We start from the raw sequence: 21,326 nt of genomic DNA, 5'->3' as shown, positions 1-21,326 counted from the left end.
GATCATGGCTGATCGTCTAACTCAGTACCCTGTTCCCGCTTTTTCCCCATATCCCTTGATCCCTTTAGCATTAAGAAATATATCTATCTCCTTGAATATATCTAATGACTTGGCCTCCATTGCCTTCTGTGGTAGAGAATTCCACAGGTTCACCACCCTCTGAGTGAAGAAATTTCTCCTTATCTCGGTTCTAAATGGTATACTCCGTTTCCTGAGACTGCGACCCCTGGTTCTGGACTCTCCAGCCATCGGGAACATCCTCCCTGCATCTAGTCTGTCTAGTCCTGTTAGAATTTTATATGTTTCGATGAGATCACCTCTCATTCTTCTAAACTCTAGTGAATATAGGCCTAGTCGACCCAATCTCTCCTCGTACGTTAGTCCTGCCATCTCAGGAATCAGTCTGGTAAACCTTCGTTGCACTCCATTGCAAGGACATCCTTTCTGAGATAAGGAGACCAAAACTGCACACGATACTCCAGATGTGGTCTCACCAAGGCCCTGTATAACTGCAGTAAGACATCCCTGCTCCTGTACTCAAATCCTCTTGCAATGAAGACCAACATACCATTCGCCTTCCTAACCGCTTGCTGCATCTGAATGCTCGCTTTCAGCCACTGGTTTACAAGGACACCCAGGTCTCGTTGCACCTCCCCTTTTCCCAATCTATCACCATTCAGATAATAATCTGCCTTTCTGTTTTTACAACCAAAGTGGAAAACCTCACATTCATCCACGTTATACTGCACCTGCCATGTTCTTGCCCACTCACCCAACTTGTCTAACTCACATTGGAGTCTCTTTGCATCCTCCTCACAGCTCACATTCCACCCCAGCTTTGTGTTGTCTGCAAACTTGGAAATGTTTCATTTAGTTCCCTCATCCAAATCATTGATATATATTGTGAATAGCTGGGGCCCAAGCACTGATCCCTGCGGTACCCCACTAATCACTGCCTGCCACCCGGAAAAAGACCCGTTTATCCCTACTCTCTGTTTCCTGTCTGTCAACCAATTCTCAATCCATGCCAGTATATTCCCCCCAATCCCATGTGCTTTAATTTTGCACACTAACCTCATATGTGGGACCTTATCAATAGGCTTCTGAAAATCCAAATACACCACATCCACTGGTTGTCCCCCATCTATTCTACTAGTTACATCCTCAAAAAACTCCAGTAGATTTGTTAAGCATGATTTCCCTTTCATAAACCCATGCTGACTTGGTCCAATCCCGTTAATGCCCTCCAAGTGTTCTGTCATCACATCTTTTATAATAGACTCTAGCATTTTCCCCACTACTGATGTTAGGCTAACTGGTCTGTAATTCTCTGTTTTTTCTCCCTTTTTTAAATAGTGGGGTTACATTTGCCACCCTCCAATCTGTAGGAACTGTTCCAGAGTCTATCGAATTTTGGAAGATGATCACCAATGTACTCACTATAATGTAGATTATCATGCCCTGGAGATTTGTCAGCCTTTAGCCCTATTAATTTCCCTAGCACTATTTTTTATTACTAATACTGATTTCCTTCAGTTCCTCCCTCTCACTAGACCCTTGGTTCCCAAACATTTCTGGCAAGTTATTTGTGTCCTCCTTTGTGAAGACAGAACCAAAGTATGTGTTTAATTGTTCTGCCATTTCTTTGTTCCCCATTATAATTTCCCCCATTTCTGACTGTAAGGGACCTACAGAACAAGGTTAATAAGGCCATAAATAAAGCAAACCAGGCATTGGGGTTCATTTCTAGAGGAATAGAATAGAAAAGCAGAGAAGTTCTGTTAAACTTGTATCGAACCTTGGTTAGACCACACTTGGAGTACGGTAAACAGTTCTGCTCTCCATATTATAAAAAGGATATAGAGGCACTGGAAAAGGTGCAAAAAAAATTTACTAGGATGATACCAGAACAGAGAGTTTGTAACTATCAGGAAAGATTGAACAGACTGGAGCTCTTTTCTCTAGAAAAGAAAAGGCTGAGAGGTGACCTGATAGAGATCTTTAAAATTAGGAAGGGGTTTGATAGGGTAGACTTGGAGTTGATGTTTCCACTTGTGGAGAAGACCAAAACTAGGGGCCATAAATATAAGATAATCACTAATAAATCCAATCAGGAATTTAGGAGAAACTTCTTTACCCAGAGAGTGGTTAGAATGTGGAACTCGCCAGTAGTTGAGGCGAATAGCATGGATGCATTTAAGGGGAAGCTAGATAAACACATGAGGGAGAAAGGAATAGAAGGATATGCTGATAGGGTGAGATGAAGTAGGGAGGGAGGAGGCTCGTGTGGAGCATAAACACTGGCACAGACCAGTTGGGCCGAATGGCCTGTTTGTAAATTCAATGTCATTCTATGTAACCCTGCCACAAGTTCCACTGGAGGAGCAGTGCGACATAAAGGCCCGCTGTGATCCAGAGCCTTCCACTTATTTCCATGACGGATCCCCTTGAGCTAAACGCACCCCCAAATGTCCAGCTGTACGTATTAAAGGAAAAGAACTTGCATTTATATAGCATCCTCAGGACATCCCAAAGTGCTTCATTGCCATTGAATTACTTTTGAAGTGTAGTCACTTTTGTTATGTAGATAAACACAGCAGCCAATTTGTGTTGGTTGAGGGATGAATATTGGCCAGGACACCAGGAAAGCTCCCTGATCTTCTTGAAAAGTGCCAAGGGAACGTTTGCATCCACCCGATCAGGCAGACGGGGCCTCGGTTTAACGTCTCATCCGAAAGACGGCACTTCTGACAATGTAGCACTCCCCTTCAGTACTGTATTGAAGTGTCAGTCTAGATTATGGACTCAAATTACGTAATGGGGCTTGAAACTCTGACTTTCTTGATAGAGGCAAGAGTGCTACCAACTGAGCCAAGGTGAGGTGTGTCATGAGGACAGACACAGCCTGGGTTTGAGACGTTGCGTATCATTGTTGTTCTTGCTGTTTTACAGGGAAACCGTCTAGCCTCATCGCCATAATATGTCTGCCAGTCATTCTACTACTGATTCTCCTGCTCATCCTCTTCATCATCGTCAGGAATAAAGGAGGTGGGTTCTGTATAGAATGAGGCCAAATAAAACAATCTTTCTGTGTCTGAAGAACAACATTATTTGTTCCTCACCAATTTTTTTTCCTCTTCCCCCTCCTTTTCTGAAAGCACTGACTTTCCTTACGGGGCGGGGGGGGGGGAGGATCTGTTCCACAAGAGTCAGGTACGCTCTGGTCATTTTTGAAGTATGAGCTTTTACGGTGTCAGTGAGCTTTCAAGTGCAGAGAGTTTCACAGCCAAGCCTATTCAAACCCATTCTATAGACCAAACCTTTCCCATTCAAACCCATTCTGTAGACCAAACCCCTTCCCGTTCTATAGACCAAACCCCTTCTATAGAATCCTATTGGACCAAACCCTTTCCCATTCACTCGCCTTATATAGAATCCCAATGGACCAAACCCCTTCTCATTCACTGCCATTGTATAGAATCCCATTGAACCAAACCCCTTCCCATTTGCTCCTATTGGACCAAACCCCTTCCCACTCACTGCCCTTGTATAAAATCCCAATGGACCAAACCCCTTCCCATTCACTCCCCTTGTATAAAACCCCAATGGACCAAACCCCATTCCATTCACTGCCATTGTATAGAATCCCATTGAACCAAACCCCTTCCCATTTGCTCCTATTGGACCAAACCCCTTCCCACTCACTGCCCTTGTATAAAACCCCAATGGACCAAACCCCTTCCCATTCACTCCCCTTGTATAAAACCCCAATGGACCAAACCCCATTCCATTCACTGCCATTGTATAGAATCCCAATGGAATGGTAGAGAAGCTGTAATCCATCCAGAAAGGGTTGAATCCCTTGCGTCATTTTAGTATTTAAATTAATGAACAGTTGATTAATTAAAGGGGCTAGACATGGTGGTAATGGTAGTCGGGGTAAAGGTAACACTGTGTAGAGGTTTCAGGGTTTTTTTTCTGATGCTGGCCTCCCCTTCAGCCCTGTGCAGCTGGAGCACTGCTCAGGCACTCGGCTGCATTGAGGCAGCCCCCTCAATTAAATATTTTTCAGGGGCCTAATGATCCTTGTGTACACAGGCCCCAACCCCAAGCCCTCTTTGCACTGGCTGCTCATATTGGGTATGCAAGGTGCCTTGGGCACGCTGCAGGCCTCAAGCTCCTGAGTCCAATAATGTGGGTGCTCGATCTTTAGAATTTAAAATTCTCATCCTTGTGTTCAAATCCCTCCATGGCCTCGCCCCTCCCTATCTCTGTAACCTCCTGCAGCCCTACAACCCTCCGAGATCTCTGCGCTCCTCCAATTCTTGCCTCTTGCGCATCCCCGATTTCCTTCGCCCCACCATTGGCAGCTGTGCCTTCAGCTGTCTAGACCCTAAACTCTGGCATTCCCTCCCTAAACCTCTCCACCTCTTTGCCTCTCTCCTCCATCAAGCTCCTTAAAACCTACCTCTTTGCCTAAGCTGTTGGTCACCTGTCCTAATATCTCCTTGTGTGGCTCAGTGTCAAACTTTATTTTATTACACTCCTGCAAAGTGCCTTAGGACATGTTACAGGCGCTATATAAATACAAATTGTTGTTGAGTGTTGTTGTATCAGGGGCCCATCGTCGGATTAGAGGCAAGTGACGTCGATAAAACAAGGTAGGCCTTCTCAACACTGAGAAATACGGACTTGGGTAAGAATAAAGAAGCAGACAGTCTTTTGACTGAGGACATTTGTAATGAGACTTCTCGCTTATGCTGTCAATGCAGTAATTATCTTACGAAAGTTCCTGTAGGGTGACAGTTACCACTTCCTGAGACACATCCGTGTGCTTGAAAGACATCTTGGAAAGGGATCTTTGTAAACAAGTTGGTTTTTCTAGGAGATTTATTAGAATGGCACTGGGGATGAGATACTTCAGATATGTGGGGAGACTGGAGAAACTGGGATTGTTCTCCTTAGAGCAGAGAAGGTTAAGGGGAGATTTAATAGAGGTGTTCAAAATCATGATGGGTTTTGATAAGAGTAAGTAAGGAGAAACTGTTTCAAAAGGGAATTGGATATATTCTTGAAAAGGAAAAATTTGCCGGGCTATGGGGAAAGAGCAGGGGAGTGGGACTAATTGGATAGCTCTTTCAAAGAGCCGGCACAGGCACGATAGGCCGAATGGCCTCATTCTGTGCTGTAAGATTCTATGATTCATTGGTTAGGTCACCTAACGTGGGATTCACTTCTTGGTAGTTTAAGGTATTTAAACTCTGACTCCATTCACCAAATTCAAGGTGGTTTTGAAAAGGGTCTTCAAAAGCTGAGAGAAAATTTATGAATGCGAAGTTCATACAAATGTACGCTTGAATACATTTCTAAGCATTGAGCGAAAGTTCAGTGCAATAGGGGAAGTTATGGTATGTGCCAAGTTAGCTAAATTAGGAAGGAAGAGAACTGGAGGAAGAGGTTCGATGGTTCACACAACCCAGAAATAACCCCGTTGTATCACTGAGGAGGGAAGTGCTGTCTGACACCACAGCCAGCCTGCAACCTGAGGAGAGGCTGAGTGGTTTTACGCCTCTCACTGAGACAGCACTGAAATCTGGGGCATCTGTGGTAGTACTAATAAGTGAAACCCAGCAGATGCTGAGATATTGGGAAGCTCACAGTTCGGTTTCATAAGAACATAAGAAATAGGAGTAGGCCACACGGCCCCTCGAGCCTGCTCCGCCATTCAATCGGATCATGGCTGATCTTCAACCTCAACTCCACTTTCCCACCCGATCCCCATATCCCTTGATTCCCGTAATGTCCAAAAATCTGTCGATCTCAGTCTTGAATATACTCAACGACTGAGCATCCACAGCCCTCTGGGGTAGAGATATCTAAAGATTCACAACCCTCTGAGTGAAGAAATTTTTCCTCATCTCAGTCCTCTGTAGCAGGACAGGTCGATAAGGTGGTTAAGAAGGCATATGGAATGCTTTCTTTTATTAGCCGAGGCGCAGAATATAAAAGCAGGGATGTTATGCTGGAACTGTATAAAACACTGGTTAGGCCACAGCTTGAGTACTGCGCACAGTTCTGGTCACCACATTACAGGAAGGATGTAATTGCACTAGAGAGGGTACAGAGGAGATTTGCGAGGATGTTGGCAGGACGGGAGAATTTTAGCTATGATGACAGATCTGGGCAGGGGAATGGGACTAGTTGGATAGCTCTTTCAAAGAGCCGGCACAGGCACAATGGGCCGAATTGGCTCCTTCTGTGCTGTACGATTCTGATTATTCCAAACTGAACAATGAAAGATGAACAAGCATTTTAATAGAATCAGAGAAAGGGGAGGGGGAAGAGGACAATACAAACGAATAAACGCAGGGGGAAGTATCTGGCAATAAGAGTTATTGGCAATAAGAGTTACATTGCTCTTCCCTCAGTGTTGGACAGGGTACTGGTGATGGCTGATTTGGTTTGGTCAATAATTAATATTGGACTGGGCTATGTAGGGCAATATTGAGCAAGAAAATTTAGGCATGGTGTATAAAAGCCTAGACATATCCCAATCTAATGTTTTGCCTTCTACTAATAGAGGCTACGCTTTACAATTTATCAATACAATATTACTGACACATTGAAGGTATTGTGCAGGATTTAGCGTGTGATTCACACTCACTCTGTTGTATAGAATTCTGATGGACTAAATTCTTCACATTCACTCTTAGCACCTAGAATGATATGACCTTCCCTTTCACTCCCATTGTACAGAACTCCAAAGAACCAGCTCCCCAGAATCAACTCCCTTTGCATTAAGCCCCGTTGTATAGACATCCAGTTGAGCAAACTCCTGTCCACTGGTGAACAGTGCTGGTGGGGTAGAGTCGATGATAGGGGAGAGTGTACATGCGCTGTAGAAGCAGACTAATTTTTAAAAAATTCGTTCATGGGATGTGGACGTCGCTGGCGAGGCCGGCATTTATTGCCCATCCCTAATTGCCCTTGAGAAGGTGGTGGTGAGCCGCCTTCTTGATCCGCTGCAGTCCGTGTGGTGACGGTTCTCCCACAGTGCTGTTAGGAAGGGAGTTCCAGGATTTTGACCCAGCGATGATGAAGGAACGGCGATATATTTCCAAGTCGGGATGTTGTGTGACTTGGAGGGGAACGTGCAGGTGGTGTTGTTCCCATGTGCCTGCTGCTCTTGTCCTTCTAGGTGGTAGAGGTTGCGGGTTTGGGAGGTGCTGTCGAAGAAGCCTTGGCGAGTTGCTGCAGTGCATCCTGTGGATGGTACACACTGCAGCCACTGTGCGCCGGTGGTGAAGGGAGTGAAAGTTTAGGGTGGTGGATGGGGGGCCAATCAAGCGGGCTGCTTTGCCCTGGATGGTGTGGAGCTTCTTGAGTGTTGTTGGAGCTGCACTCATCCAGGCAAGTGGAGAGTATTCCATCACACTCCTGACTTGTGCTTTGTAGATGGTGGAAAGGCTTTGGGGAGTCAGGAGGTGAGTCACTCGCCACAGAATACCCAGCCTCTGACCTGCTCTTGTAGCCGCAGTATTTATGTGGCTGGTCCAGTTAAGTTTCTGGTCAATGGTGACCCCCAGGATGTTGATGGTGGGGGATTCGGCGATGGTAATGCCGTTGAATGTCAAGAGGAGGTGGTTAGACTCTCTCTTGTTGGAGATGGTCATTGCCTGGCACTTGTCTGGCACGAATGTTACCTGCCACTTATCAGCCCAAGCCTGGATGTTGTCCAGGTCTTGCTGCATGCGGGCTCGGACTGCTTCATTATTTGAGGGGTTGCGAATAGAACTGAACACTGTGCAATCATCAGCGAACATCCCCATTTCTGACTTTATGATGGAGGGAAGGTCATTGATGAAGCAGCTGAAGATGGTTGGGCCTAGGACACTGCCCTGAGGAACTCCTGCAGCAATGTCTTGGGGCTGAGATGATTGGCCTCCAACAAGCACTGCTATCTTCCTTTGTGCTAGGTTTGACTCCAGCCACTGGAGAGTTTTCCCCCTGATTCCCATTGACTTCAATTTTACTAGGGCTCCTTGGTGCCACACTCGGTCAAATGCTGCCTTGATGTCAAGTGCAGTCACTCTCACCTCACCTCTGGAATTCAGCTCTTTTGTCCATGTTTGGATCAAGGCTGTAATGAGGTCTGGAGCCGAGTGGTCCTGGCGGAACCCAAACTGAGCATCGGTGAGCAGGTTATTGGTGAGTAAGTGCCGCTTGATAGCAATGTTGACGACATCTTCCATCACTTTGCTGATGATTGAGAGTAGACTGATGGGGCGGTAATTGGCCGGATTGGATTTGTCCTGCTTTTTGTGGATGGGACATACCTGGGCAATTTTCCACATTATCGGGTAGATGCCAGTGTTGTAGCTGTACTGGAACAGTTTGGCTAGAGGAGCGGCTCGTTCTGGAGTACAAGTCTTCAGCACTACAGCCGGAATGTTGTCGGGGCCCGTAGCCTTTGTTGTATCCGGTGCACTCAGCCGTTTCTTGTTATCACGTGGAGTGAATCAAATTGGCTGAAGACTGGTTTCAGTGATGGTGGGGATATCGGGAGGAGGCCGAGATGGATCATCCACTCGGCACTTCTGGCTGAAGATGGTTGCACACACTTCAACCTTGTCTTTTGCACTCACGTGCTGGACTCTGCCATCATTGAGGACGGGGATGTTTACAGAGCCTCCTCCTCCAGTTAGTTGTTTAATTGTCCACCACCATTTACGACTGGATGTGGCAGGACTGCAGAGCTTTGTTCTGATCCGTTGGTTGTGGAATCGCTTAGCTCTGTCTATAGCATGTTGCTTCCGCTGTTTAGCATGCATGTAGTCCTGAGTTGTAGCTTCACCAGGTTGGCACCTCATTTTTAGGTACGCCTGGTGCTGCTCCTGGCATGCTCTTCTACACTCCTCATTGAACCAGGGTTGATCCCCTGGCTTGTTGGTAATTGTAGAGTGAGGAATATGCCGGGCCATGAGGTTACAGATTGTGCTGGAATACAGTTCTGCTGCTGATGATGGCCCACAGCGCCTCATGCTGCTAGATCTGTTCTGAATCTATCCCATTTAGCACGATGATAGTGCCACACAACACATTGGCTGGTGTCCTCAGTGCGAAGACGGGACTTCATCTCCATGAGGACTGTGTGGTGGTCACTCCTACCAATACTGTCATGGACAGATGCATCTGCGACAGGTAGATTGGGGAGGACGAGGTCAAGCGGATTAAATGGGTTGTCGAGTCCATGATAGGGGTGAGTGTACATGGGCTGTGGGAGGAGATTAAATGGGTGGGTAGAGTTCATGGTGGAGCGGAGTGTACGTGGGCTGTGGGAGGAGATTAATGGGTGGGTTGAGTCCATGGCGGAGCGGAGGGTACATGGCTTTGATCAACCTTTCTCATTCTGCACTTTCTAATGCACCTGAGGAGGATTTCAGTTAACTTTGTTTTTATTAAACTAAACATTCACTGACTTTTTTATTTCTTTAGGTTGTTCATGGCTAATGAGGTCCCTCAGAGGCACAATAAGGTACGATGATTGGCTATTAATACATGCGGGATAGCATAAGCGTTCCAGACCGGGGTTGGATTGGACACCTCTTGCGCACAAGTAGAGTGCAGAACGCTGGGGATGTTTAGCTGGTAACCTGGTTAGTCCTTTTAAGGCTGCTGGTCGGTCGCTCCCCGTCCTGAAGCTGCTGACTATGCTCTGGGTTTCATGGGTGCCAGTCACTCTCTGATGCCAATCTTAGACTGTGAACGTTGGCAAGCTGTTCAACTGGGACAAGCCTGATTGTCGCATGTGCACTTTCTAGCAGGGGTCGATCGCTTAACTGTATTAATCACCCTCAGAAATCTGCCCTCTGTACAACGTGAGTAGGAAGTTGACGTGTACACAGAGTGCTCTTTATCACATTACTGTCACCTGAGATTATGCTGGTAGCTTTCTCAGTGAATATTTCTGTTCCTTGTTTTGTGTTTTTTTTTTAGGAATGATCTGGGTTCATCCAATACTGCTGTGACTGATCAGGACCACCAGCTATCCATACCAGGTACTGACTGCACTCCGATTAACACATGGAAGGCCATTCAAACAGTGTACCAGAGAGAGCTTAAAGGGTATCTACAAATAGTAAATACGGGACAGATTCTGACCTTCACTGCCTGGGGGTTAGACAGATTGACTGCCCTATATAGAACCTGTCCGACTCATTCTATTGAAATCAATGGAATGAAAATCAGGTGTGTTCTATAAAGGCCTCACAGGAATATCTCCCAGGCAGTGATGATGAAAATCTACCCCTCAATCTCTGGCTCTGGATAGGTTCATAGACCACCACCATTTCAGATTACCTGAATCCTCTGGTTGAATTACTGGCTGAAGCTCTCTCGGAGGCGTCTGCTATCATTCATGGTCAGTCTGCACGCTAAGCTCAGCTGCACGGGACAGGGAAGAGAGGTCAGTTGGGTGTCGGTCACTCCGAGTGATTCTACTGCCCCTCCCAGTATCTGGTCGGGGCGGGGAACAGGAGGGAGGAGGTAGGGGAAAGCAGTGTTAAACCAAGACTCCCTGCACCATCTCCTACTCTAACTCATTCTTTCTCGGGGTCCTCCTCTCCCTCAGTCTTCCCTTCCTCCTACAACCTACAGGCTTTAATAACCCAAGCTTGGAGTCACCCAACCATTACATCTTGATTCACCTTAGTTTTTACAGACGAAGGTGAAAGTGGGACTGTAGGTGTACCTAAGGAGGGGGGGGTGGAAGAGCCACTACTGGAGAGATTAACATGATTGATGGATGGCATCCCAGAATACTAGAGAGGATAGAAGATAATGGAGGCATTAATCATCATTATCCTAAACTTTCCCTATTCCAGTTAATATCCCATGTAGTCTGATCCCACTCCTGCTTTGCTCCCCATACCCTTTAATATCCCACCCAGTCTAATCCCACTCTTCTGCTCACTCCCCATCCCCTTTAATATCCCACCCAGGCTAATTCCACTCTTCTGCTCACTCCCCATCCCCTTTAATATCCCACCCAGTCTAATCCCACGCTCCTGTTCACCCCCCTCACCCTTTAATATCCCAACCAGTCTAATCCCACGCTCCTGCTCACTCCCCATCCCCTTTAATATCCCAACCAGTCTAATCCCACGCTCCTGCTCACTCCCCATCCCCTTTAATATCCCACCCAGTCTAATCCCACTCTTCTGCTCACTCCCCATCCCCTTTTAATATCCCACCCAGTCTAATCCCACTCTCCTGCTCACTCCCCTCACCCTTTAATATCCCACCCAGTTTAATCCCATTTTCAAGCTGTCTAATTTCCTATTAATGGAGATCTTTACCTCAATTGACTATTTTCGGAACAAAACACAGAGTCTGGATCCACAGGAGGGCTTCCTAAAACACCAAGACTTGAGTTGATTGAAATGTCTTGCCCCTTTAAAGGGTCACCGTAGCTACATTGCAGCCGGGGGGTAAATGTGAATTTGGTTTGCAAAAACACATCAAAATGGCCTAAATACATCGTACGTGTTTAGACCTTTTATTGAACGAAAATAATGACAAGTTTTGTGACGTTAAAAAGGACATATTTCAGATATGTCAGAGGCCTGGGCTAATAGCGAACGTGAGTTCAAATCCCACCATTGGGCAGTTTGAGACTTTGAATTCAGTTTTTAAAATCTGGAAGTAAAAAGCTGGTGTCAATAAAAGTGACCGTGAAGCTGTCGGATTGTTGTAAAAACCCAACTGATTCGCTAATGTCCTTTAGGGAAGGAAACCCACCGTCCTCACCCGGTCTGGGCCGATAAGTGACTCCAGTCCCCACACCTACGTGTTTGACTCTTAACTGCCCTCTGAGCCTCTCGGTTGTATCAACGCTGCTAGTGATGTCCCAGGGATTACAGTGGGCTTGTCCCACGATCTGCAGTCACCCAGAGTTTGATGTTCCCGGTGCTCAGGCAGCGCACCGCCCTGGCGCTCTGCTGTGGAGAGGCCGACACCTGTAATAGAAAAGAAAGAAAGAAAGAACGTGTATTTCTATCGAGCCTTTCATGACCTCAAGACGTCCCAAAGCACTTTGCACCCAATGAAGTAATTTTGAAGCGCAGTCACTGTTGTAATGTAGGAAACGCAGCAGCCAATTTGCACACAGCAAGATCCCACAAACAGCAATGAGATAATGACCAGATCATCTGTTTTTAGTGATGTTGGTTGAGGGATAAATATTGGCCAGGACACCAGGGAGAATTCCCATGCTCTTCTTCATAATAATGCCATGGAATCTTTTATGTTAAACTGAGGCCCCGTCTGCCCCCTCAGGTAAACGTCACGTTCGAAAGACGGCACCTCCGACAGGGCAGCACTCCCTCGGTACTGCACTGGGTGTGTCAGCCTGGATTATGTGCTCAGGTCTTTGTGGAGTGGGACTTGAACCCACAACCTTCTGCCTCCAGAGGCAAGAGTGATACCCGCTGAACCACGACTGACACCTAAGGATGACCATGTTGGAGAGTCCGGCACCATTTCACACCTGTTGCTGTTTGTGTTACAGCGCGACACGATTCCTGTACCTACGCCGACATAATGATTGACAGCAGCAGAAAAGGTAAACAGCTACACCGTAATGGTTAAGTGCTTTTATCTGTTTTGTATTCACACTGGGTCTCCCAACCAACAGAACGTTTTGTTTTGGTTAAAGGTGGCAAGAGATTCACAATCAGTGCTGCAGAAGACCGTGAGTGAATTTCTCCGTTTACATAGAAAAACATTTCTTTCAAATTGTACCCTGGTGCCAGGGTAAAGGATGCCACTAGGTGCAGAACGTTCTGCGGGGGGATGGGGAACAGCCAGAAGTCTGGTGGGAGTATTTTATAGGCTCCCGAATAGTAGCTATACCGTTGGACAGAGTATTAATCATGAAATAATAGGAGCTTGTAACAAAGGAAATGCAGTCATCATGGGGGACTTTAATCTGCATATAGACTGGGCAAATCAAATTGGCAAAGATAGTTTGGAGGACGAGTTCATGGAATGTATTCAAGACAGTTTCCTAGAGCAATACGTCATGGAACCAACCAGGGAACAGGCTATTTTAGATCTTGTATTATGTAATGAGATAGGGTTAATTAGTAATCTCACAGTAAAAGAACCTCTGGGAAAGAGTGATCATAATATGATAGAATTTCACATTGAGTTTGAAAGTAACGTACTTAAGTCAAAAACTAGAGTCTTAAACTTAAATAAAGCCAATTACATAGGTCTGAGGGGCGAGTTGTCAAAGGTAGATTGGGAAATTAGATTAAAGGAAATTAAATTAAAGGGACAGGATCTACAGGCATTTGGAGAGGCAGGGACTGATTAGGAACAGTCAGCATGGTTTTGTGAGAGGAAAATCATGTCTCACGAATTTGATTGAGTTTTTTTGAAGGGGTAACCAAGAAGATAGATGAGGGCTGTGCAGTAGACGTGGTCTACATGGACTTCAGCAAAGCCTTTGACAAGGTACCGCATGGTAGGTTGTTACATAAGGTTAAATCTCACGGGTTCCAAGGTGAGGTAGCCAATTGGATACAAAATTGGCTTCACGACAGAAGACAGAGGGTGGTTGTAGAGGGTTGTTTTTCAAACTGGAGGCCTGTGACCAGCGGTGTGCCTCAGGGATCGGTGCTGGGTCCGCTGTTATTTGTTATTTATATTAATGATTTGGATGAGAATTTAGGAGGCATGGTTAGTAAGTTTGCAGATGACACCAAGATTGGTGGCATTGTGGACAGTGAAGAAGGTTATCTAGGATTGCAACGGGATCTTGATAAATTGGGCCGATGAATGGCAGATGGAGTTTAATTTAGATAAATGTGAGGTGATGCATTTTGGTAGATCGAATCGGGCCAGGACCTACTCCGTTAATGGTAGGGCGTTGGGGAGAGTTATAGAACAAAGAGATCTAGGAGTACAGGTTCATAGCTCCTTGAAAGTGGAGTCACAGGTGGATAGGGTGGTGAAGAAGGCATTCGGCATGCTTGGTTTCATTGGTCAGAACATTGAATACAGGAGTTGGGATGTCTTGTTAAAGTTGTACAAGACATTAGTAAGGCCACACTTGGAGTACTGTGTACAGTTCTGGTCACCCTATTATAGAAAGGATATTATTAAACTAGAAAGAGTGCAGAAAAGATTTACTAGGATGCTACCGGGACTTGATGGTTTGACTTATAGGGAGAGGTTAGATAGACTGGGACTTTTTTCCCTGGAGAGTAGGAGGTTTAAGGGTGATCTTATAGAAGTCTATAAAATAATGAGGGGCATAGATAAGGTCGATAGTCAAAATCTTTTCCCAAAGGTAGGGGAGTCTATAACGAGGGGACATAGATTTAAGGTGAGAGGGGAGAGATACAAAAGGGTCCAGAGGGGCAATTTTTTCACTCAAAGGGTGGTGAGTGTCTGGAACGAGCTGCCAGAGGCAGTAGTAGAGGCGGGTACAATTTTGTCTTTTAAAAAGCATTTGGACAGTTACATGGGTAAGATGGGTATAGAGGGATATGGGCCAAGTGCAGGCAATTGGGACTAGCTTAGTGGTATAAACTGGGCGACATGGACATGTTGGGCCGAAGGGCCTGTTTCCATGTTGTAACTTCTATGATTCCATGATTCTATGATTTAACAGTTGAAAAGCAATGGCAAACATTTAAAGAAATATTTCAATATTCTCAACAAATATACATTCCATTGAGAAATAAAAACTCCACGGGAAAAGTGATCCACCCGTGGCTAACAAAAGAAGTTAAGGAGAGAAGAGACCTATAATGTTGCCAAGAAGAGAAATAAGCCTGGGGATTGGGAGAGTTTTAGAAACCAACAAAGGATGAACAAAAAATTGATTAAAAAGGGAGAAAATAGAATATGAAAGTAAATTAGCAAGAAATATAAAAACAGATTGTAAGAGCTTCTATAAGATTGTGAAAAGGAAGAGTAGCAAAAGTAAACGTTGGCCCCTTAGAGGCTGAGACAGGAGAAATGATAATGGGGAAATCAGGAAATGGAAGATGTGTTAAACAAATATTTTGTATCTGTCTTCACAGTAGAAGACACAAAAAGCATACCAGAAATAGTGGGGAACCAAAGGGCTAATGAGAGTGAGGAACTTAAAACAATTAATATCACTAGAGGAAAAAGTACTGGACAAACTAATGGGGCTAAAAGCCGACAAATCCCCTGGACCTGATGGCCTACATCCTAGGGTTCTAAAAGAGGTGGCTGCAGAGATAGTGGATGCATTGGTTATGATCTTCCAAAATTCTCTAGATTCTGGAACGGTCCCAGTGGATTGGAAGGTAGCAAATGTTTCCCTCCTTCCTTGTTTAGCAGGGTGAGAGAAAACAGGGAACTACAGACCAGTTAGCCTGACATCGTCGGGAAATGCTGGAATCCATTATTAAGGAAGTGGTAACAGAGCACTTAGAAAATCATAATATGATTAGACAGAGTCAACATGGTTTTATGAAAGGGAAATGGTGTTTGACAAATCTATTAGAATTTTTTGAGAATGTAACTAGCAGGATAGATAAAGGGGAACCAGTGGATGTAGTATATTTGGATTTTCAAAAGGCATTCAATAAGGTGCCACATAAAACGTTGTTACGCAAGATAAGGGCTCATGGGGTTGGGGATAATACATTAGCATGGGTAGAGGATTGGTTAACAGACAGAAAACAGAGAGTAGAAATAAACGGGTTATTCTCAGGTTGGCAGGCTGTAACTAGTGGGGTGCTGCAAGGTTCAGTGCTCGGGCCTCAGCTATTTACAATCTATATTAATAACTTAGATGATGGGACCGAGTGTAATGTATCCAAGTTTGCTGACGATACAAAGCTAGGTGGGAAAGTAAGCTGTGAGGAGGACAGAGTCTGCAAAGGGATATAGACAGGTTAAGTGAGTGGGCAAGAAGGTGGCAGATGGAGTATAATGTGGGGAAATGTGAGGTTATTCACTTTGGTAGGAAGAATAGAAAAACAGAATATTGTTTAAATGGTGAGAAACTATTAAATGTTGGTGTTCAGAGATTTGGGTGTCCTCATACAAGAAACACAAAAAGTTAGCATGCAGGTACAGCAGGCAATTAGGAAAGCAAATGGCATGTTGGCCTTTATTGCAAGGGGGTTGGAGTACAAGAGTAAGGAAATCTTACTACAATTGTACAGGGCTTTGGAGAGACCTCACCTGGAGTACTACATACAGTTTTGGTCTCCTTATCTAAGGAAGGATATACTTGCCTTAGAGGTGGTGCAATGAAGGTTCACTAGATTAATTCCTGGGATGAGAGGGTTGTCCTATGAGGACAGATTGAGTAGTATATTCTCTAGAGTTTAGAAGAATGAGGGGATCTCATTGAAACATACAAGATTCTGAGGGGGCTTGACAGGGTGGATGCTGAGAGGTTGTTTCCCCCTGGCTGGAGAGTCTAGAACTAGGGGGCATAGTCGCAGGATAAGGGGACGGCCATTTAAGACCAAGAAGAGGAGGAATTTCTTCACGCAGAGGGTTGTGAATCTTCGGAATTCTCTACCACAGAGGGATGTGGATGCTGAGTCATTGAATATATTGAAGGCTGAGATGGATAGATTTTTGGACTTTAGGGGAATCAAGGGATATGGGGATCGGGCGGGAAAGTGGAGTTGAGGTCGAAGATCAGCCATGATCTTATTGAATGGCGGAGCAGGCTCGAGGGGCCGTATGGCCTACTCCTGCTCCTATTTCTTATGTTCTTAAGTCCTGATCGATGTTGGAACCAACGACATAGGGAGGAAAAGGGTCGAGGTCCTCCAGTCAGAGTTTCAGGAGCTAGGGAGGAAGTTAAAGAGCAGGATCTCGAAGGTGATAACCTCTGGATTTCTCCCAGTGCCATGCACTAGTAAGTATAGGAATAGTAGAATAAGACAGGTTAATGTGAGGCTGGAGAAATGGTGCAGGAGGGAGGGCTTCAGATTCCTGGGGCATTGGGACCAATTCTGGGGCAGGAGGGATCTGTTCAAGATGGACGGGTTGCACCTCATCAGGCTGGGACCAATGTCCTTCCAGGCAGGTTAACTACTGCTGTGAGGGAGGGTTTAAACTAATCTGGCAGGGAGAGGAGCACCAGGATGAAGCATCAGAGAGCAGATGCAAGATGCACAGAGGACTGAGAGAGACAAACCACATTAGAATAAAGAGTAGTTCAGAAATAGGGGGGAAATGCAAGGCAGATTAGGATGAGTTTGGAGTGCATGTGCGTAAATGCATAGAGTGTGGTAAATAAGGTTGGTGAGATGCAGGCACAAGTCGTCACATGGGATGATGATATAATGGTAATAACGGAGACCTGGCTTGAAGAAAAGGGGGATTGGGAACTTAATATTCCTGGCTACAAGTTTTTCTAGAAATATAGGGAAGGAGAAAAAGGAGGGTGTTGGCAGTATTGATCAAAGAAACTATTATAGCACTGGAAAGGGATGGTGTAGTTGAGGGGTCAAAGACAGAATCTATTTGGTTAGAATTAAGGAACAATCGAGGAGCGATTACACCACTGGGTGTGTACTGTAGGCCACCAAATAGTGGGAAGGAGATAGAGCAGCAATTTTTCAGGCAAGTTTCATAAAGATGCAAGAACTATAGAGTAGTGATAATGGGGGACTTCGATTATCCCAATATAGACTGGGATAGTAACAGTGAAAAGGGCAAAGAGGGGGAGGACGTCCTGAAATGTGTGCAAAGAACTTTCTTGATCAGGATGTTTCCAGCCCAACGAGGAAGGGAGCAGTGCTGGATCTAGTTCTGGGGCAAGTGGAGCATGTTTCAGTGGGGGAGCATTTGGGAAACAATGATCACAATATCATTGGGTTTCGTGTAGTTATGGAAAAGGTCAAGGAACAATCAAATGTGAAAATACCCAACTGGAGGAGGGCTAATTTCAGTGAGTTGAAAGGGGATCTGGCCCAGGTGGATTGGAATCAAAGATTGGCAGGTAAGGCAGTAAATGAACACTTTATATCCTTTTTGTAATATAGAGACCAGAACTGTGCACAGTACCCTTAATGTGGTCTAACCAAGGTTCTCTCTCTAAGGTTTTTTTTATATGTATGTGTGTGGAGAGAATAGAGAAACTGGGGTTGTTTGCCTTAGAGCAGAGAAGGTTAAGGGGAAGTGCAAAAAAGATTTACAAAGATGACACCAGAACTGAGAGGTTGTAACTATTAGGAAAGATTGAATAGGCTGGGGCTCTTTTCCTTAGAAAAGGGAATTGCTGAGGGTGACCTAAAAGAGGTCTTTAGAATTACGAAAGGGTTTGATAGGATAGACGTAGAGAAGATGTTTGCACTTGTGGGGAGACCACAAGTGCAAGTCATAAATATAAGATAGTCACTAATAAGTTCAATGGGGAACTCAGGAGAAACTTCTTTACCCAGAGAGTGGTGAGAATGTGGAACTCGCTCCCACAAGGAGTAGTTGAGGTGAATAGAATAGATACATTTAAGGGGAAGCCAGATAAACACATGAGGGAGAAAGGAATAGAAGGATATCCTGATAGGGTGAGATGAGGTAGGGAGGGAGGGAGGAGGCTCGTGGGGATCATAAACACTGGCCAGAACTGTTGGGCCGAATGGCCTGTTTCTGTGCAGTAAATTCTATGTAATTTCTTCTGCCGGCACTGCACCCCAACAACTGGCCAATGCCAGTTTTTCATTTCACCCGTTTGTTTCCCTCCCCACTTCCTCACCTAGCACCCTCTCCCCCCACTTTATTTAAATCGCCTGACCCTGGGAGTTCTAATGGGGTGGTGCATGGTAACTATGCAGCACATAGAAGGAGCACCCCTCTCCCGTGTCATTACGGTAACGGAGCGAAGGAGGGGTGGGGGGGGGGTGTCCCAGACTTTGTTTTTATTTGGCCCCGAGGAGTTTAAAAGCCAGCTGCGGGCAGAATCTTTGTACCAAGCTTAACTCGGTGCAAATGTTGTAGGTTTGGTTGGATTGTGTGCAAAGCTCGAGGGAGAGGAGTCAGGCTACTCCAGAACAACGGCAGACAGAGAGGGGTTCCGATTTGCATTATTTTCAAGGGTTGTTTGACAGTTATTCAAATCCAGGAAATCCTGGTGATTTTTCGAGGGATATTTGGCAAAAGAACCAGTGGGGGGAGATGAGGAGAAATTTTTTTTTTCCGCAGCGAGTTGTTCTGATCTGGAATGCGCTGCCTGAAAGGGCGGTGGAAGCAGATTCAAGAATAACTTTCAAATAAAATTGTTGGACTATAACTTGGTGTTGTAAAATTGTTTACAACTTTCAAAAGGGAATTGGATAAATACTTGAAAGGGGAAGATTTACAGGGCTATGGAGAAAGAGCAGGGAAATGGGATTAATTGGATCGCTCTTTCAATGAGCCGGCACAGGCACGATGGGCCAAATGGCCTCCTTCTGTGCTGTACGATTCTATGATTTAAAGAGCTGCAGCTGTTTGCATCTTTTGAAATTCTCAAGTTGAAGCCAGCATTAGCTCTCAGTGTTAAGAAGAAATGAAACACAGTGTGTATATAAACGTTTTCTGCAAAAGGATAACTCATTCAATTGGGATCTTCTATTATTTTCCTTTCGAGAAGTTACATTTATACTGTAAATATATCTCGGCACTGTTAACTATTCGCTGTTCAGCTTTATTAAAGTAAATTTGTTTAGTAATTTGAACTTAAAACAAAATCTGGAGTTGCGATGCTCTATTGCGTAGAATTACATAGAATTTACAGCACAGAAACAGGCCATTCAGCCCAACAGGTCTATACCGGTGTTCATGCTCCACACGAGCCTCCTCCCAACCTACTTCATCTCACCCTATCAGCATATCGTTCTATTCCTTCCTCCCTCATGTGTTTATCCAGCTTCCCCTTAAATATATCTATGCTATTCGCCTCAACTACTCCTTGTGGGAGCGAGTTCCACATGCTGACTTATTGAAGACGGGAGGGAGGTCCTACTGAGGCATAGAATAAATTCCAGTTGGTAAAAATGATTAGTAGCAAGTTGTTCTGTTTGTTTTCCATGGGGGGGTACGTTACTGAGAGCTGACCTAGATGTCCGGGCTAGTGAGGATACTCTCCAGGGCACAGGGAGTTGGGGCTCACCTTTGGAAGCAATGCCTCGAATTTAAAATTCTCATCCTTGTTTTCAAATCCCCCCCCATCTCTGTAATCTCCTCCAGCCCTAGAACCCTCCGAGATTCCTGCACTCCTCCAATTCTGGCCTCTTGTGCATCCCCGATTTTAATCGCTCCACCATTGGCAGCCGTGCCTTCAGCTGCCTCGGCCCTAATCTCTGGAATTCCCTCCCTAAACCTCTCCGTCTCTTTACCTCTCTCTCTCCTCCTTTAAGACGCTCCTTAAAACCGGCCTCTTTGACCAAGCTTTTGGTCACCAGTCCTAATATCTCCTGTGACTTGGTGTCAAATTTTAGACTGATTACAGCGCCTTGGGACGTATTAATACGTTAAAGGCGCTATATAAATGCAGGTTGTTGTTGTGCTGTAAAGAAGGGTAAAAAAGTAATGCAAGTTTAGCGCAGTTTCAGACTGGATATTGTTTGTGTTACAGATCAGCCCGATTTCTGTACCTATGCCAACTTAGTGATCGACAACAACAGGAAAGGTAAGCAGCCACAACTGAGGGTCAAGATATTTTAAATGCTTTTTTTGTATTTTTTTCCGGAAATGTTTAAAAATTCGGCCTCCCAACCAACCGTACATTTTTCTTCAGTTCAAGGTGGCAAGGGACTCACGGTCGCTGCTTCAGAAGAGAGTGAGTCAATTTTTCCTTTCAAAATACTGTTCCTAATTTTCTCTTTCCCCCCCCCCCCCCCCCCTCTCCTATCCCAAAGGGGTTGACCCACAGGCACCAGTTGCCCCTCCCTCACCGCAGTACCTGAGCCCCAGGGCCATTCTTCCATGTGCGAGCCAAGGACACTTGGTCGTTCATCTCCCTGTTGTTAGGGTCGCCAGCTCTGGTTGGACCTTAACTGGAGGTTTCGTCACTTGACCTCCCAGCCTCCAATCGCACCCCCCAACGATCCCGTCATTGGTCGCCCAACACCTCCATCCTCATGGCCCTCCCCTTTCCCCCTCACCAATCGGGTATTAATTGTATCCGTGTGATTTTATATCAGTTAGTGTTAATTGGATTCAGGTGGTGTGTATCAATTGGGGACTCTCTTGTATCCATTTATTTGAGAGCTTAGCGAGGGTGTGGAGTGGGTAATGTGGATCTCTGTGAATAAAGGCTTGGAAGCAACTGAAGA

At 45.3% G+C, this 21,326-nt stretch overlaps 1 protein-coding gene across 3 annotated transcripts in view; it reads left to right on the top strand.

Moving 5' to 3' along the window:
- The window catches only part of LOC137320706 (polymeric immunoglobulin receptor-like), a 788,493-nt gene that overhangs the window by 760,483 nt on the left and 6,684 nt on the right, over positions 1-21,326 (top strand). For 2 of the 3 annotated variants that reach the window (XM_067982403.1, XM_067982405.1), the window contains 7 exons: positions 2,953-3,048; positions 9,496-9,535; positions 9,997-10,058; positions 12,569-12,622; positions 12,716-12,751; positions 20,627-20,680; positions 20,789-20,830. In XM_067982403.1, coding sequence (XP_067838504.1) covers positions 2,953-3,048; positions 9,496-9,535; positions 9,997-10,058; positions 12,569-12,622; positions 12,716-12,751; positions 20,627-20,680; positions 20,789-20,830 — 384 coding nt within the window. The remainder of the gene's footprint in view (positions 1-2,952; positions 3,049-9,495; positions 9,536-9,996; positions 10,059-12,568; positions 12,623-12,715; positions 12,752-20,626; positions 20,681-20,788; positions 20,831-21,326) is intronic. The other variant, XM_067982404.1, reaches the window with a different exon arrangement.

The sequence above is a fragment of the Heptranchias perlo genome, chromosome 4, assembly GCF_035084215.1.
Source record: "Heptranchias perlo isolate sHepPer1 chromosome 4, sHepPer1.hap1, whole genome shotgun sequence".
Classification (NCBI taxonomy): Eukaryota; Metazoa; Chordata; class Chondrichthyes; order Hexanchiformes; family Hexanchidae; genus Heptranchias; species Heptranchias perlo.
The sequence above is the reverse complement of the archived record's forward strand: the minus strand, read 5'-3'. Positions and strand labels throughout refer to the sequence as shown.